The 18372-nt window shown below is 37.7% G+C and overlaps 2 protein-coding genes across 2 annotated transcripts; one reads left to right on the top strand and one right to left on the bottom strand.

Annotated features, from left to right (window-relative positions):
- Positions 1-5934: 5934 nt before the first annotated feature.
- LOC136256891 (X-ray radiation resistance-associated protein 1-like) lies at positions 5935-16281 on the bottom strand. The gene is made up of 20 exons (XM_066049951.1): positions 16056-16281; positions 15514-15683; positions 15392-15463; positions 15240-15312; positions 15091-15188; positions 14957-15044; positions 14843-14900; positions 14480-14590; positions 14191-14399; positions 14065-14138; positions 13915-14008; positions 8937-8994; positions 8818-8878; positions 8512-8765; positions 8105-8222; positions 7635-7839; positions 7130-7248; positions 6265-6373; positions 6136-6215; positions 5935-6082 (listed from the first exon to the last, which is right to left on the bottom strand). The coding sequence occupies exons 1-20, from the start codon at positions 16201-16203 to the stop codon at positions 6008-6010; spliced, it is 2274 nt and encodes a 757-aa protein (XP_065906023.1). The 5' UTR covers positions 16204-16281; the 3' UTR covers positions 5935-6007.
- LOC136256896 (BTB/POZ domain-containing protein 19-like) lies at positions 16142-17908 on the top strand. The gene is made up of 9 exons (XM_066049961.1): positions 16142-16296; positions 16548-16616; positions 16669-16813; positions 16866-16919; positions 17074-17133; positions 17182-17250; positions 17324-17455; positions 17510-17635; positions 17719-17908. The coding sequence occupies exons 1-9, from the start codon at positions 16202-16204 to the stop codon at positions 17848-17850; spliced, it is 882 nt and encodes a 293-aa protein (XP_065906033.1). The 5' UTR covers positions 16142-16201; the 3' UTR covers positions 17851-17908.
- Positions 17909-18372: the final 464 nt, after the last annotated feature.

The following is an 18372-nucleotide window of genomic DNA, read 5'->3' on the forward strand; positions in this document are numbered from 1 at the left end:
CAGTAAAGGAGATCACTGTCCTGAAGGATGGGTTAATAATACAGTCAATGGTATTAAATTTTGCCGAGCTCCAAGTGACAGCCGTGGATGCTATTCTGCAGTATTCCCTGTCAACACTAGCTACCATAAGGTTCGTGGCTTTGTAAGAGGATACCAAAAAGGAACTACCGATAGTTTTGACTCACGTAAAGACACTAGGAGTATTAATGATATGTATGTAGATGGAGTATCCATCACAATGGGTTCACCTCGTAAACACTTGTGGACCTATGTGGTTGGATGTAGTGATGATGGTAATCACCCAACATCGAACTGTCCTTGTGCTGCAGTCCCTGGACCATCCCCTCCTGCATTTGTAGGTGAACATTATTATTGTGAATCAGGAAACATTGGAGCCTATGAGTTTGACGTCCACTACACTGCCGATCCATTGTGGGATGGTGCTGGCTGCTTTGATAGCAAGAACAACTGCTGCACTGATGTTGACCTGCCATGGTTCCAACGAGAGTTCGTTTTACTGCAGTATGGAGATATAGAAGTTAGGATTTGTTATGATCAGGAGTATAGTGATGAAGCTGTGGTGGTTGACCAAGTTAAGCTGTTTATAATATAAGAAAGAACACTGGAACAGTTTAAAATATGTAGTTGTATGATTGTACTGTTTGTTTATTATTATTCTTTTCTGTGATTATCATAAGTAATGAAGGGTTGTGTCAGGGTAGTTATAACTTTATGCTTACCATATGATGCATGAACTATCTGATAATGCTAGAATCATGCATAGCAAAGACTGCCTTTGTAAAACCACCCAGTACACACAGAAATGCATAACTACAGTAGTTGTCATACAGTGTGCCAACTTTTGAAACATTCTGAACTGTGTTAAGCATTTGCTGAATGGTTATACTCAGATTTGCACTATCATTTGCATCTATTGTGTGAAAGCTTTGCATTTGGCTCTGTACTTGTGATGCTAGCAAATTAGCCACATGTCACTTTGAAAATAACGAATCTCCTTATTTGACCAAAACCTGTAGGTTGCAAGCTAGTCTATGGAAACTGTACCACACATGTCTGTGATCTGGTTAATGTATATATTCATTTGCATGAATTGCAGATCAGCAAGTTGTGTATATGACTTCTGTCTGCTGAGGTTACTGTGTGGTGGTTGGCAGAACATATGTACTACAAGTGGTTCTCATGTGGTTCAAAACTACTGAGGGGGCACAAACAAACACTTGGAGTACATCGAGTCCTCTAAACGTAGGATCTGGCACCATTCCTTTATTTTGAAGCAATACTTGCGTCACATCTTTCTGTGAGTCCCTGCACTCCCGGAAGTTGTGTACATAAACATGATATTGGAGCTCACACAGTCAGACTAAAAACTGACTGACTGCATAATGATGGTTAAGTTTTTTTAATATCTGTTTGCTGCATGTTAGAATAAGAAGCAGTTTTTGTGATAACTAGACATTATAGCTGGTTGCCTGGCCAAGTGTTACCCTACATTGTTAACTATGTGGCATCAAAATGTGTCACAATAATAAGTATACGCATAACACACTATTGTCAACTTACTTGACTTTAATTGCAGACGTTCAGTCTGTAACTAATCATGGTAACTGTGGCAAGTTGGAATATCAACACAATTACTGATAGCTATAGAAATGTAATAGATTTTAGATATGGTCTTATGACTTATCTTTTAGTAATTATCATCAAGAGTACATCTCTCATCTATTGTTATCATTATGTACTCTTGGTATAATATGCATGCACGACTGCTACGTAATGGGATCCATTAAAACCTGGAATATGGAATAGCGGAATTACGGAATAAACATTCTTACCATTTTATGATTATTTATACCATCTACGTAATGGGAGTAAATCTAGTAAGCACTCCACTGCTCTGTAAGACCCAAAAACTGGTGTAGCCATGGTAGCAGACTAATAGCTAGGGTAACTTATTGCTGTTGTCTATCTGAGAAAATGTAACTGATACTATTTAATTATTATATTATAGTATGTTCACGTTGAGCTGAATCCTGAAAAACGCCTAAAAATTAAAAGTGGATTTTTTCTCAACAGAGTTAACATTTCAGCCAACTAGATGATTATTGGTAACAGCAAAGGTGTCAACAACAGACACGTACGGTTTGGCTCCATTACAAGTTCGGGAAAGGGCTGTATTGGACACTGTACTTATATGGCTTCCCCATAGGAAATGTATTGTGAAAATTTTGATTGACTGTAAATATTATGTCTAACATTTGAACAACAAGATTTTGAAATATTTTTAGCGGGTCAAGCAGTACTACAAATGAGCCAAATTTCAAGATCGTGTGTAATTGCATCCATGAGTTATTAAATGTTTTTGAGGGTTCAGCTCAACGTGAACATACTATAGTACAGACAACACCAGACAGGTAGTCACATAGATGTGTACCAGTCAGGGATAAAATCAAATTAGACATTGTTATTGTTCACAGCTGACTTAGTGAAGCCTGTATAGGAAGTTGTGTTTAATATGAATTGCTACAGATCTTGATCATATATTTTAGTCAGAATGTAGCCTCAAATTTAACTACAGTATATGTAGGCTAAAGTGGATCATCCACACTTAATTCATAAGTTCATAAGTTTTCACCATGATAAATTTACTTGTCACTCACTGATCTAAATTGCTTGCTTTACCACTATGTTGCATAATACCTCTAATCGAATGAACCTTGCAATTGATTCTGTTCTTTGGATTTTGATTCTAATACTGTAATGATTTCAATGTCCTGTTGTTTGCTAAGCACTTATATGTAAGTACCCATTCCAAGAACAGTACAAGATGTGTAACAGTATACATAGTTGTGGTTGTGTAGCGTAACAACCATAACCAATCGGGTTCAAGGCTACCTAGGTCCAGTCATGGATTTTTTCTCCTTTCTGCAACTTTTCAAACACACCTTAAGTAGCTAATGTCTTAGTATCTAATGTCTTTGAGCAGGCTGTAGGACCAAGTGTCCTACAGACCTTCAGCACTTGTGCTTTAATAAATTAACTAGTGTCCATTTGGTTCTACTTGGGGTACTTAGAGATAATGAGTCACTCTCTAGAATTCCTATGGATATAATTACATGAAAATATCAAGGAGAAAACATCCTGACCGCCTGGTAGACTCCTGTTCTAGCGTAAATTGGGTGGCTGCAGGTTCGAGGCCACCTAGGTCCAGTCATGGATTTTTTCTCATTTCTGCAACTTTTCAAACACACCTTAAGTAGCTAATATCTTTGAGCAGGCTGTAGGACCAGGTGCCCTACAGACCTTCAGCACTTGTGCTGTAAAGCTTTAATAAAAAAACAATAAAAAAAAACAAGTTAACTTCCTGAGTAGAGAATTACTGTGGTGCAATGTGGCAATGACCAAGACTGAAGTTGTTTAATTCCGTATCCTACTCAACCTGTCAGAATATTAAAGTTTGCAATCAGCTAGTGGTATGATTCATGTCTTTCTTAATTCCATTTTCAGAGCCAAATAGTTTCAAATTGGCTCATATGGCTTCAGGTAGTGTTTCAGCTGGCACAACCACTACAACCCCAAACTAAACTCTACACAGTTTGATGTGCACCCTAGTCAGCCAGTTGGTAATACATAGATACAATATCACCTTCAGATTTGATGTGTGAAAACTTTTTACTTTCAAGACATTTGTCTAATGCAATTACGTGGTCTATAAGCATGAGTTTATAATGTAGTCCCTATTTAACTTCAATAAGTTGACAGGTGGATGTTAATTTTTTTATTTCCTTAGTCCATGTTTTGCTACACGCTACACAGTTGTGACAAACAAGGATTGTTTATATTTTTGTGTAAAACAATTCTATCCTAGAATGTAATGATTTTTTTTTTTTTGCTTAGCACTACAGCCTGATCCATTATGCACCTGTTCCAAGAAATGTGTGCTATTACCGTAAAAGGTTAAGTAGTACCATAACAGCCACAACTAAATTAATTTCTAACCAGACAGCTATATAATTAAATCTGTCTTAGCATGTTATAATACATTTTATGGTCAATGAATACAGTTATACATAACAGCCAAACTTGTCAGCACTGCTATAGTATGTTCATGTTGAGCTGAATCCTAAAAAACAGCTAAAAATTAAAAGTGAATTTTTTTCTCAACAGAGTTAACATTTCAGCCAACCAGATGATTACTGGTAACAGCAAACGTGTCAACAACAGACATGTATGGTTTGGCTCCATTACAAGTTCGGGGAAAAGGCTGTAATGGACACTGTACTTATATGGCTTCCCCATAGGAAATGTATTGTGAAAATTTTGATTGGCCATAAATGTTATGTCAAACATTTGAACTAAAAGATTTTGAAAGCTTTTTAGCAGGTCAAGCAGTACTACAAATGAGCCAAATTTCAAGATCGTGTGTAATTGCATCCATGAGTTGTTAAATGTTTTTGAGGATTCAGCTCAACGTGAACATACTATAGACCTATAATATGTATGCACATCCTGTTGGCAGTAGCTGGTCAGTGACACAAGATATGGATTAGATGTTGATCACCCTGGAGCCTCCTGTGATGGTATCTACAAACACAATCCTTACAGTCGTGGCAAGTCAGGACACTACCTTGTTATAGCTGATGACCTCTTCCTTACTAAATGTGAAATGAAAGAAGAGAAATTTGAAGAACCAGATGAAGGGGATACCGCAATAGTTTTGACTCATGCGTGGGTGCTAGGAGCATAATTAATGATGTATATGTGGATCAGGATGAAGTATCCATCACAATGGGTTCACCTCGTACACATTTGTGAACCTATGTGGTTGGATACAGTGATGATGGCAACTACGCACCATAAACTTTCCTTGTGCTGCAATCCTTAGGCTACCTCCTCCTTCTTTTGTTGGTAAAAACTGACCTACCTCCTCCCAGGTCCCAGATTTGCCAGTATATTGTGAATGTAAATGTGATACTGTTGTGACTAACACTCATCCACCTCCTCCTCCTATGACAGTGTATACCATGAGACACATAAAACACCTCTCCATATTCACCACATTAGCAATGGTGACAAAGAGTGTATCTCTCAGAATTGAGGAAGCTAATTTCATAAGGGACTGATGATGAGGAACTGATTTTAAATGTTTCTCAAAATGCAAATGTACCTAAATAACATCCTGTAAACTAACATGTCACATGTAATATATCACAACCCACAAAGGTGTCAACATTAACAATTGCAAGGCTAGTTCATTATTTACCAGCCAGCTGAACAATTCCAACACAACTGAACCAGCTACAGCATCCCTTCAGATATCATGAAACTTATTGCTTAACAATGTCTGCCAAAGTGCTGCCATTAAAACCATCATACAAAGATCATATGTGACGAACAGCACCATTAAAGAAGATCCTTAGTGCATCTAACATCAAATCCAGCGGAAAACACTGACAGAGGGATTTTTTTTTTACAAAAATTTCCAAACCTGGTTATTGGTCTGCCAGCTTGCCTAACTAGTCACAAGGCTATGTACCGACACTTTCCTACTATTTGATTCACTTACGTTACTGTTAGAGGAAGGATATACCTAGAGCTGCAATTATAAAATGATTGCACTGTAACTATGCCCCTTTAGTTATCAGGACACACTGCCAGCAGGGAGATTGAGATACTCAGTCACAGCCACATGTGTATACCAGCTATATAATGCATATGCCAATGTAGGGATTTCCCAATACATTTTATTGCTGGAACCCTTCATTAATGATTTCTGTAACAACTTTAAACAGGCTGTAGGACCAGGAGTCCTACAGACTTTCAGAACTTGTGCTGTAAAGTCTTAATAAATAAATAAATAAATGCACAAGTACTAAATAATCTTACCACAAGGAGAATTTGCATGTTAGCTACATATATTAGATACTATGTAATTTTCATCAGTTGAAATGACATGTATTGATGAGATGAGACATGTACTATACACACACTATTTCAATGAAGATGATAGTTCACTAGTAGTTCTTAGTGACTTCTTCCTGACATTTGCATATTTCAATTGTATCTGTACACAACACATGTTATGTTGATATACACCTCTACCACAAATTCTCTCACTTCTTTTAATAAATCTTTAGATTCTTTCTTAAGTGTCTTATTAGATCTTTCAGTTGACTTTGGTGATTCTAGAACAGTAGCTACAAGCAGACCAACACTAATTCAAGATAACAGTGAACATTTACTCACATAAGTTAGTTTCCAGGGTATTACAGCTGTTTTTAATAGTGTGCAACACTTGTTGAACTTCCTTAACTTTAGATGGCAGTGCTTTAGGTCGAGGGATATCAGTGCTGGACTATTATAACATAACACAGAGTATGTACGTAGTACAAGATCAAAATATATAGTTGCTACAGGAGTGACTATTCATACAGCGTTGTTGTACAAATACTTTTTTGACTATTTGTACGGCAATTATTCATTATAACTCTACAATCAAACATGCGTTTTTGGTGAGTTTGAAGGTTGGAAGCTGTGAAATGCCTGTCCTGGCAAAGCTGGGTCAACCCTAGCTCACCTCGAACTCACCAAAAACTTACCAGTGAAAGACATCAATATGCTTAATAGGCAAATCTAAAGTTATAGAATTACGGTTAGGGTTGTGGTTTCTTCTTCACCCTGGTGTATATAGCTAGTTATCACATTTATAAGGTAGAGGTAGAGGTTGGCAGCGGTGTAGCATAGTGGTAGAACTGAAGCCTGTCATAAGGGATCCTGGGTTCAATCCTCCAAAGTGTCGCATTAGACCCTTTTGTTTTGTCTTAGTTATATTTTAAAATTTTAATCTTGTGACTGCTGTATGAATAGCAACAGCCTAATCTATACCAGTCCAGATGCTGGAAACCAGTACAGTGAAACCTCTACAAACCAATGCTCATCGGTGCTCTAAAATTGTCAGATTAGCAAGGATGTTGGAGGTATGTAGTAATATTTAGGAAATGTCTGATTGGTGCACCAAGCAGTGTAAGAGGTTATAGAAGTGTCAGATTAGATGACAGTTGTTTTTATGTTCACCTGCTTAAAAACAAATGTCAACTACATACATGCTTACCTTTCTCCTCAAGTACTGGCGTCCACCTGACAACTGTCTGTGTTTTAGTCTACTACTATCAGCTAACAGCAGAGGATGATCCAGTGCATGTTTCAGTGCTCTTGTACAACGAGCAATATCTAGTATAGGACAAACACAATGAGAATATTAGAAATTAGAGACATGGAATGGATATATATTTTATGGTTACAAGTTTGACCTGATTACGTGATGAAATTTAGGTGCATCTTCATTAGGCACACACCTTATAGCCTTGTGTACCAAACCCCCTACATCAGTTATTGGACACTAACTCCCTGTACTTTCCTATACATGCTCAGTAGAACAGGTGTAGAAATTTTAATACCAAAAAACTACTATTACAGGATGTTTGAAACACTATTTTATTGCTAAAGCATTCATCTATTACTGGGGTGTAATGAATATCTGGTAACATTTCAATGTATCATGTGACCAGGTTGAGCCCAAACTGTATCCATTCCATGTACTAATATATAGTACATACCAGATGGTATAGTTTCATCATCTTCACTATCACTCTCTAACAGCGCCTCAAAGCCTTTAAATTTATCAGGTATATTTTTCCAGCTCTCCTTAATCCTTTTCAAATTTCTTTTATACTCTTCATCAACAGTAATAGACTCCTCAACTGGAGAGTCCCTATCATGAGGTGGGTATGGTCTTGGAGTTGGAGCTCCGTCATCCCTTACCTACATACAGTCATCAGCTATTTCAGTATATGCATCATAATATGAATCTAGGTATTACAAATTGATATTCTGTGTCATCACTACAAAAAAGAAACAGACATAATGGGATGCGTAACTGTGGACACAGTGTGGAGCTGTATGTTTTTTTAAGCTTCTTATTAGTTATAGCCTGTAGACTATAACAGCGATGATAGTATAGAAATTGCTGTGTAGTGGATTTAATCATATACAAGGTGAATTCATCAATTCACCCTCAGCTACATACCTGGGTTATGAACACTCCTGAGTCATGTAACAAATCATCATTTAACTGTGAATGAGTCACACTGTTTGGATCAGCTCTGTAGGCAATAGCTAATGGTAGTCTTTTCTTTGGTCTTTCACTACATGTAAAGTATGCAAACACTAACTTGATTCACTGAGAATGAGTTGCACACAAGCACAAAGCAATAAAGTGACCGGACCACCTCTACTGAACCAGCAATATGGCCTACACTTAATAACAATGTGACCTAATTGATGAAATGTACTAGTCTACAGCTACTCAGTAAGGATTCATTGTATATATGGTATAAAATAAACATTCAGTCAACTAAAGTGTACCTCTCCCCCCAAAAGGTAATTTCAGTCTCTACAAAGGTCATCCATCGGCAAATACACTGATATACTTACAGAGGCACAACAGCTTGAAGTAACATGTCAGTTCTTCCACTTGGTCCAACAGTTGTAGGTCTCCTCTCTTGCAGGGAATCATTACTGAGCACCACAGAGTCATATGGAGTGTGAGGATAAGTGCGTACATAAGGGGAGGCCAAGGTAGTGCTGGATGAGCCGTAAGAAACAGTGTCTTCTTCTAATAGTGAATGGCTGTGCTCAATAGCTAGTAATGGCTGCTTGGGAATGACTGGAGGAGGTTCTTGTGACACCTACAGAAAGTTACAAATTAAAATGGATCATAATCAATCATTGTGAACATACCTTAACAAAATCTGATGCCCTCTCAGCTACTTTAGGTTTCTGGACAGGACCAGGAACATGTCTGTGTAATGATATGCACTGTATTCTATTATACACAATGTACATCACTGATGTAATACCTTACAATCTTAATACCAAATGGATCTATCAGTTCTGATTTCAGTAGTGGTGGCATTCCTACACATATATGATAATAGAAATGTATATGCTAATTTGGGAATACTACCATATAGTGGGGTGTTTTTCAAGGGAGAAATTCTGTAGATTGACAACTATTTGCAGAAAATTTCCCTTTAAAATACTTACTCAATGCATTAAGGTGGCTTGCACTAGTGTACGTGATCGTGTGAAATACCAGAAGACACCATCATTCAGTACAATGGTTCATGGTTGGTGTGTGAAAAATTGTAAGAGTAGAAGCAACTGTGACAAAGGACTTTCCTTTTTCTCTACATCCACTGTTATTCAGCACCAAGCCGAGAAAAACAAAGGAGCTATGCACTAAACATCGCATAGTGTGGATTACAAAGATAAACAGGAAGGAATGGACTCCCACTTCAAACTTGTTAGTTTGTGGGCGTCATTTCAGAAGAGCGGTGAGCTGTGTATAAGAGAGCTGGGCTGCTAATGTCCCTTATACAGGTTTATAAACATGCTGTTTTGCTGTATTAAAGCTTGTACTTGTAGTGTTAATTATTGAACATGACATTGTGGCTGTGTGTTTTCAATGCAACATGTTATAATAAACATTTACATAGGAAAACTATCTGATCTGTATGATAATACCAATCCTGATCAGATGCCATCCTTGAACTTTGGGCATACAAGTGAAGTACCAGAAACCAGATGAGGAACAATATCAGAGATTGCAACAAAGGAATTCAAAGAAGTGACACTGCTGATGTTAGAGTACGGATGGAGGAAGAGAAGTTATAGTATAAATGAAGAGAGTAGTACAAGTTATCTATACAGGTACACTACACAAGTAATGAGCAATTGTAATGGAGTTCACTTGTAGGGTTTCCAGAGTGGATATTGTTATTTTTTGTGAGTTTAATTAGTCATAACAAGTTGCCAAAACTTGTATACAGGCTTGGTGTCCATCCATCAACTGTTTCAAGGAATTTCCATCGGATCCTCGATGTAGCAGCTACAAAGACATTTTCAAAAATAAACTGGCCAGAAGGAGATGTTTTGAGATTGATAATGCCTATGTCATTCTGGAATTTCTTTAGGAAGTGCTGCGTTATAATTGAATGTACAGAAGTATTCATTGAGTGCCCTGGTGACCTTTTCGCTCATGCCAAGTGTGCAGTAATTATAAGCACCACTCCACTGTGAAGGCATTACTCCACAAGAAACAATTTCATTTGTGTCAAATTGTCAAGGAGGTTGCATGAGTGACACAAGGAAGTCAGGAATCATGGATTTACTTCTCCCTGGTAACTACCACACTGCACAGTATTGAGCATATATTTGAATATCTTTTGTAGGAGATGTTGTGTTGGATGACAGGGGATTAACATGCAATGAGAAGGCCAGAATGTATCTAGCAGAAGCCAAACTTCACCTTTCACAAACTTGAGAAGCCAGAGGTTGACTGGAGTAGGAAACTGTCCACAGTACGCATTCATGGATTGGTCTACTTAAGCAGAAACACACTATACTGCAAGGTGTTTTACCAAAGTAATAATGATAGTGACAAAGCAGTTAAACATAAAATAGTGAAGGATGCATGTATCAATTATGTATCCATCTGTTGCACCTCCTTTTTTTGTTTGGTAGTAAACAGCACAAAGTTTCCTTTAGGTGGCCACCATAACCTCACACAGTCAAAATGGAACCATTGAATTACATACTGTTTACTGTCACACATCACCATAGCTATATGGCAGTAGCACGACAACCTGCTATCATCTGTGTCATCAGCTTCATGATCATTACTGGTAGTGTTACTATGTCCTTCACAAGTCATCGTTTTGTTTTATGATTGTTGTCTACTTGTTCCGTACTACAAAATCACCATGCTGCACTACACATTCTTCCATTTGCAGCTGTATTTGATAGTAGTATGTATAGTCAGGTTTCAGTTGCTAGGTGTCTTGTTCATTTATAGCTATGCATCATCCTTGTGGCAAAAAGGACATTTCACTTTTACCGTCCGATTACTGCAGCGGGTGCACTGGGTCATAGCTTCAGGTGTAGCACCAAGAAAAGGATGGGTACTATCTACAAAGAGATCAGCTTCAGTACTAGTGGAACAGTGATAGCTGCACAATGACAGACAGTACCAGTGCAGGGACAACCAGTGGGCAGTCATTAATGGATGATGCATCAGTAGAGGAGAAAGAAAGATGCTATTCCACCATCAACAAAGCTATCAACAAGCCTGATATCGCTAAATATTTTGCTGAAAACCTTGTTCCTAAAATGACTCTACCAGATTATCCCAAATCTTTAACTGAGCTGTATAACTCATCAGCATTGTTACTCAACTATCCACCACAGGTGCTAAAGGAATGTGAAACCGTTTGTATGTCACACAAGCAAGGTATTATATTTATCTTCACGCATTTAATTTGGTCATACTCACAGGTCACTGTGGAGTACATTTCATTCCTGGAGAAAAATACAAGAAACTAGTCAACTAATAAGATATGGTTTCTGCTTTGCACTGGATGCATTACTACATCAGTATATTCAAGGCAGCATTTGTGATCAATGTTTGTATGCTTTCAGAAAGCTTGATCAAGAGGATATGCTACCCTGAAGCGTACAAGTTTGCTACACATCGACCAACTATGTTGCTATACCATTAGAGTAAATGATTGACATCAATTTCAACCATGTATAAGTAGGGCCATGCACATGAGAAAGATATGTGTTAGCTGCATACCAAGATATTATGGCCAATAAACATGACAATTTCACAATCACAGGTTGTCGTCACTGTTCCACTGGTACTGGCAATCACTGAGTTTGTACTGAGGAACTCTGTACTATCAGTGGTAACTCCGTCTTTTACCTTTGTATTGGTGCACGGACATGGACATTATCTAGACTTCTTCTACGGTTACCTTGTCCATAAAACTTTATGTCTTTCAAGAATGCTGGTTTTACCTACATTTGGAAAATCACTATTGAAGTGTTATCATATAGCTACCTCTTTTGTAGACAAAATCCAACTATGCAAGTTAGATGTGCAGGAATCTAGCTCACTTTGCCTATGCAGCCCAGCTGCCTTAATCATGCAAGATATTACTGCAGCAATATGAGAGCACACATTCCGTGGAGTGGTATGATTTTGTATCTAACTACTACCTCGAGCAAACACACTCGCTATGCAGTAAAGGTAAATGAGCTGACTGATACTAGCTACTATCTGTCCCAAGTACGTAGGCTTGGAAGGGAATGCTTGCATTATGAAATTTTTCTCTTATACTGCTGAAGAAGAGCAACAGTTTGTGGAGTTGGGATAAGTAAGATATTGCTCAGCAGGATGTATGATCTTCTTGTCCATAGGTAAATCACTCACAGCGAGTAGTAGCAGGATTTTTATTACCATGGGTAATTTCCAAGCAAACAGGGAAGATGCTAGCAACTCATTGTGCATGCATGGCCGCTGACAACTGAGTGGTCAAATGTCATATTTTAGGTTATAATGGTGCATGTGACCGCATAAATTTCCTATCAAGAGTTGGACTTATTGTTGGTCTTTCTAATCACAAATACAACCAATAGTATTTCCTCCTTGTTTTCAAGTGAGTATCAATCGAGTGAAAGTAGCTGTCATTCATTCTGGTTGATTGTCAAGGGTACCTTCAGGCTTTGGTAGAGTCTCCAAAGCTTCATGCCATCACTCAATTGAATGCGGGTCTGTGCCTAGACCTGTCACTATAACCTTTTCCTTATATTTCTTCTTAGAAATGGGATTTAAGGTTACAGAAATACCCCAATTTTTGTTCCATCGCATATGCTGCCAACTGTAAAATGGTTGTCCCGAAAGATGGCGGGCAGCAAAAGTTTCTATGGACACACCCAAAGCAAGTCCTCTATGGCTTCACCATAAAATTTTTAGGGCCTAAAACAAGCAAGCTACATATCACCATGAAGCACCTTGCACTAACAGAAATCAATGAAGCATTTTGTTCACCTTTATGACAAACAGGAACTCACAGGGATGCATGTAGTGCAAGTTACAAGTTTAGCCCTTCAAAGCGAACTCTTCTTTACTTCATGCTTAGCGCAATGGGGCTGGATTAGCTATTAGACACTATTTCACTGATTATATGTACTATTGTGCAGAGCTACTTTTCTTATCAGGTCTTCAGTTCACATGTTAGTTCTACCCATGTCGCACAAAAGTTTAAAACGGCTCTTTGAAGCCATATGAAAACTGTTCCATTAAACCACCTTAATTTGTTACAATTACTTGATCCAAATGGCATTGCTTAAACTTGTTAATGTGTTGCCACTAAAATCCTGGCAGTTTATTGGTTGAAACAGTACTGTCTTCTAGAATCATTGCTGTTAACCAATAATGCTAATGGATTCTATGCGACGGATACTGTAATGGAAAATCCAATGGGCCAGGATTGTTCTGAGGCATGAGGCTAACTGCCTTTATGTTGTCTTTTACCATTGTAACAGTCCTTAACCAAAACGTGACTCTCGGTAGCTCTCTTGTTGACAACCCAGTCACAGTGTTCCAATGTTTCTGAAATATGGTACCTTGGTAGTTGGCCAGTACAAACAAATGCCTCCACTTACATGACTTCATGTACAATCATTTTCTCTTTTGGAAACTGGATAAAAGTGGTTCATGAAAATTTCCCTCATTGAAATTTTGGATTGTGACAATCCGTGAAAATCCCAAAAAGCCTGCTATACTGAACCCAAGTATCATTTTCGTGTACATGCAGTACTTGTAGATGATTTTGAAGGGATTAATATGTAAATTCTCCATGGATTGTATGCACTGCTATTTCAACCCAGTGAAACAATTTCAATGTAGATTATTATTATTGCTTTGTAATTAATGGCCAAGGTCTCAAATATCACTTAACTGTTATAACATGCATATATGTGCACACATACCTTTATTAAAACGAGTGACCGGGTTACCATGTACAATAAGTGTGTTTAGTGAAGGCCAGCTACCAACTGCTACCAAGCCTTCTGGTGCTATTATCTAGCAAGAGAAATCATAACATTACTTTAACAATACAATAAATGTGTACTACTCACCATATTGTTAGCTATGCTAAGAGTTTCCAGACATGGAAATGGTGCTAAACTGAATTGTGTTTGGTTTAAGTTGACTAGAAAATTAAGTAGAAAATATTTATAAAAGATAAATCTATATGGCCTTACTTTGACTAGGCCTAAGCGATCCCCTTAATGCAGTATTATTCAGTTCATTCATATCAGTGTCAGTTTGTGTAGTGGACTGAGTTAGGAAGGTGTCCCTTGTTTGAGGGTCTTGTAGGCCAGCATGTGCCTTCTGTAAGTTGTCAGCTCCCAACAGTTTTAATTGTGGAATTGAATAAATTTCATTGTTGTCAAGATTAAGTATTTTTAGTCTAGAAAAAATTACAGTATTAACAAACGTATAGGTTTGAGAATAAAACGTCATATTTACAACGCTCCGATAAGGACTGACCTTCTTAAACCAGCTAAAATAGCAAATGTTGACAAGTCCGTTAATTTATTATCATCTAGCCACAGTTTCTCAAGTGATGGATATCTTAATTGTAAGCCATTACTACCATCCCTACATATAATACAACATATTGGTACACATATACACAACATAGTAAGTTAATATCACCTGATTGCTTAATTAGAGAGTATTTGTGCCTTAATAGAGTAGTCCCATTTTAACAACACACAAATTGCCATCAAAGAATGCACACACACTGTATATGTATACACACATGCATGCATGCGTGCGCGCGCGCGCACACACACACACACACACACACACACACACACACACACACACACTACTGCACACATAACTTACTCCTTCGACTCTATTATTGCTCTAGACATTTCAACAGGTAAAGCTACTATGTCATTTCCTATAATTACAACAAAAGATTACAGCAGTTGCACTACACTTTCCCACTGACAGTACCTGTTAAGTGTAATTCTTTCAAATTAGGCAGTAAACCAAGTGTTAAAATAGCTGAATCTGATAGAATGTTATATGATATATTTAATACCTGCAAAATAAAAATGAAACTTATTACATATACATAATAATTTTACTTGAAGATGAGTGAAATGTGATGAATGGAAAGTAACATCTTTGATGTGATTTAGTGATATTTCTAATTCTTGTACAAAAGGAAATGTAGCAAAAGTTTCTGTGGGATGACACAATTACTAGACGTAACATCAATACCAATAATCCTTACCAAAACTTAACTTATTATCATTTGCATTTACTTCTTCAACTGCATCAAACTCTTGAAAATCTTCTGGCACATACTACATGAGATATATAGAACAATACAGTAAATGCAGGGACAACAGTACAGTAGTTAAATATGTAAGATGGCAAACTCACCTTGCTTAAACCACATCCATTAATACTACAAACATAAAGATCATGTGGATTCTCTACATAACAGTGTTTGAGCTATAAAAGCAAAGTATTACAATAATACCAATAACCAAGACGCTACTCACAATAAAAGCTTTGTTCAAGATGGGACCATTGTCAACTTCTGGTTCTTCAGCAACACTGGCTTCTTTAGTGACTGTCATGTTCCGTTGGAAAGTACTCCTCACAGAAGCAAACATTGCCCGGAGGTACTTTGTCTGCTCTGCTTGGTAGGCCAACAACCATTCTCCACTAGCTGGTAAACATAATCACAGAATACAGTGATGCCTGTGTGATACGAACACCCTGGGACCAGTTAAAATGTTTCTAGTTATCAAAGTGTGTTGAATAATAAGGATAACTAAGTGTGTGTGTACATGCATGCAGGCATAGATCCTTTACACCTATGATGCAGGCGACCTTCATTTCCGATAAAGCCACATAAGGCTCCATTGTGAACCAAATAGCACTGAATATGAGACAGTATTCATCAAGTCTAAAGAAGCTTTATACAACCTTGCATTAACACTATAAGGAGATTCGTATGTAAAAAAGGTGTGCACTAATTAGATAAGACATATTTTAAAATTAACAGTCTAAATACAAGCACCACTACAACATTACTTACTGCTGTCCGGTAATCTTGACGTTAATCCTCTGGCGGGAAACCCATTTCTCGCTACGGGACCAAGCACTACACCGTTGGTTCCTTGCGCCGCCATTTTATTGCAAATATTGTTTCTATGACAACCAATCAACTGTGCTCGAACAGTCATGGCAGAAGATTATTTAAATGGCCAGTTATTACTGGGTGATCCGGACGAGTTTGCTCAGGAAATGATAAAACTTATTAATGACAAGGAATTCAGGTTGGCTTGTGTCAATGTGAAGTCACGTGTTCTTGTCGTTGTTTACATGTTCGTGAAGCCAAAGATTTTACATCTGTTGCCATGATACCCATTCATACAGCCATTCATGCTAGACATGTAACTTTGTTCATAAAAAATGGCCTGGGGTTTTATTAGGTGAATGTTAAATTGCATTGTGTGCTTGTACACAATGACAAGGTGTACTAGCTCAGAACACCACATTGATGTATTGTGTGTCTGTGTTACTACAGTGATGTTCAGTTTGTTATTGGTGAGGAACGACAGTCAATACATGCTCACAAGTGTATCCTAGCAGCCAGGTAAATAACAGTACTATTTAATGGGTGTATTTCATTGTCATTGCGGTCCCAGATGTGAGGTGTTCAGAGCCATGTTCTCCACACCCACCACACCAGATGACAATGCTCCACTGATACTGTCAGATATTAAGCCAGTAGTGTTCATGGCTGTACTGGAATTCATCTATACCAACTCCTGTAACTTGTCTTCGGACCTGGTGGGTACTCGCATACTACATTAGAGACATTTGTTAGCTACTATTTATACAGGTGATTGAGGTATTGGCATCTGCTATTGAGTATGGACTTGATGGACTAAGAAAGGTATACATGTACAGTACAAGTCATATACACTAATTTTCTTCAAAATTGTGGGCATGTACAATACAAATCTGCACAAGGAATGTTGACACTGTTGTACATAGTTTTGCATTTAATAAGTTATGTGGTTTGCCTTAATGCCATCTACATGATGTAGGTGTGTGTAAGGTTCATGAGAGAGAACATGACAGTAGGAACAGTGTGTGAATATGTTCAGGTCAGTACATACATTATGTGTACAATGATGACTAGGTTACTACTATAGGCAGCACTGACATATGATCAAGTCACTTTACGAGAGGAATGTCTTCAACTAATAGAACAGCATACAGAGGTGAGTAATGTACTGCCAAGTTGCAATGTTGATGTGAACATTTTGCCACTATTTGTATTGCCTCCTCATATAGGAGGTGTTCAAGACTCAAGGGTTCACTGAGATATCTGATGAGGCACTTATTTATATACTAAAAAGTAATAAACTAATGATGGATGAGATTGATATTCTGAAGAAGGTCACTGAATGGGGAACTGTTAATGCAGTAAGTAGAATACTTATTGGCATGTACAAGACATTGTCTGGGTGTACTGGTTAGGTTGTGACAGGATTATCACTTGGTGAAATATTGAAGAATGTTATAATTCACATCAGATATCCTCTACTTGATAAAGATGCTCTTAGTAGTATAGCAGCTGAGAATAAGATCAAACAGTACATTCCAGTAAGTACAGTGTAATGTGGGTGTTGGATATAGCATTTTCCAGTTATGATTGTTATATTAGAATGTTTCTGTTCTTCAACCAGGTGACGTTGATAGCTGCTGCCTGGAAGTTTCATGCACTACAGAAAGTTGATGATCCTGCCGATCCACAGACCACTCCTCGAAGGGGAACTGTACCACGACCCTCATTAAGGGCATTAGGATTAACATCTTGATGTAACATAAATTATGTGTATGTTGGAATGAATGGGAGCTAGTCTGGCAGTCAAGTGATTGTTGCAAATGCTTAGTACACTTCTGTTCATACAGTTGTTTAGCTGTTCCAAAAATCAATAAATTCAGTAGCTGACCAATTAAAACAAATTGTATTCAACTGGTCCTACTAAACTCCCCAAAATTGTGCAGGCAACCACACAACTTTTTCTTTCTTTTTAATTGACTAGGTGATCACTGAACAAGTGACTTATAAGTCTCCCACTTTGGGAACAGGTGGCCACCAAGACAGGTTCCAATGATACAAGAGCATGGAGTGTGCTAAAGTAATAGTAACACATGTATTTTAACAAAACTGTACTTCCAGGCATTTCACTATCACCATGGCTTAATGATTGTACAATCACTTCTCCAGAAAATGATCAATCAGGAAACCAAACATATACTTAATTGCCTAAAAAAAAGCAAGGTCACTATCCGTAGCCAGTTGTTGCGGAAAGCAATATTATACTATTTCTACAGAT

Source organism: Dysidea avara, chromosome 5 (assembly GCF_963678975.1).
Source record: "Dysidea avara chromosome 5, odDysAvar1.4, whole genome shotgun sequence".
NCBI classification, from domain to species: Eukaryota; Metazoa; Porifera; class Demospongiae; order Dictyoceratida; family Dysideidae; genus Dysidea; species Dysidea avara.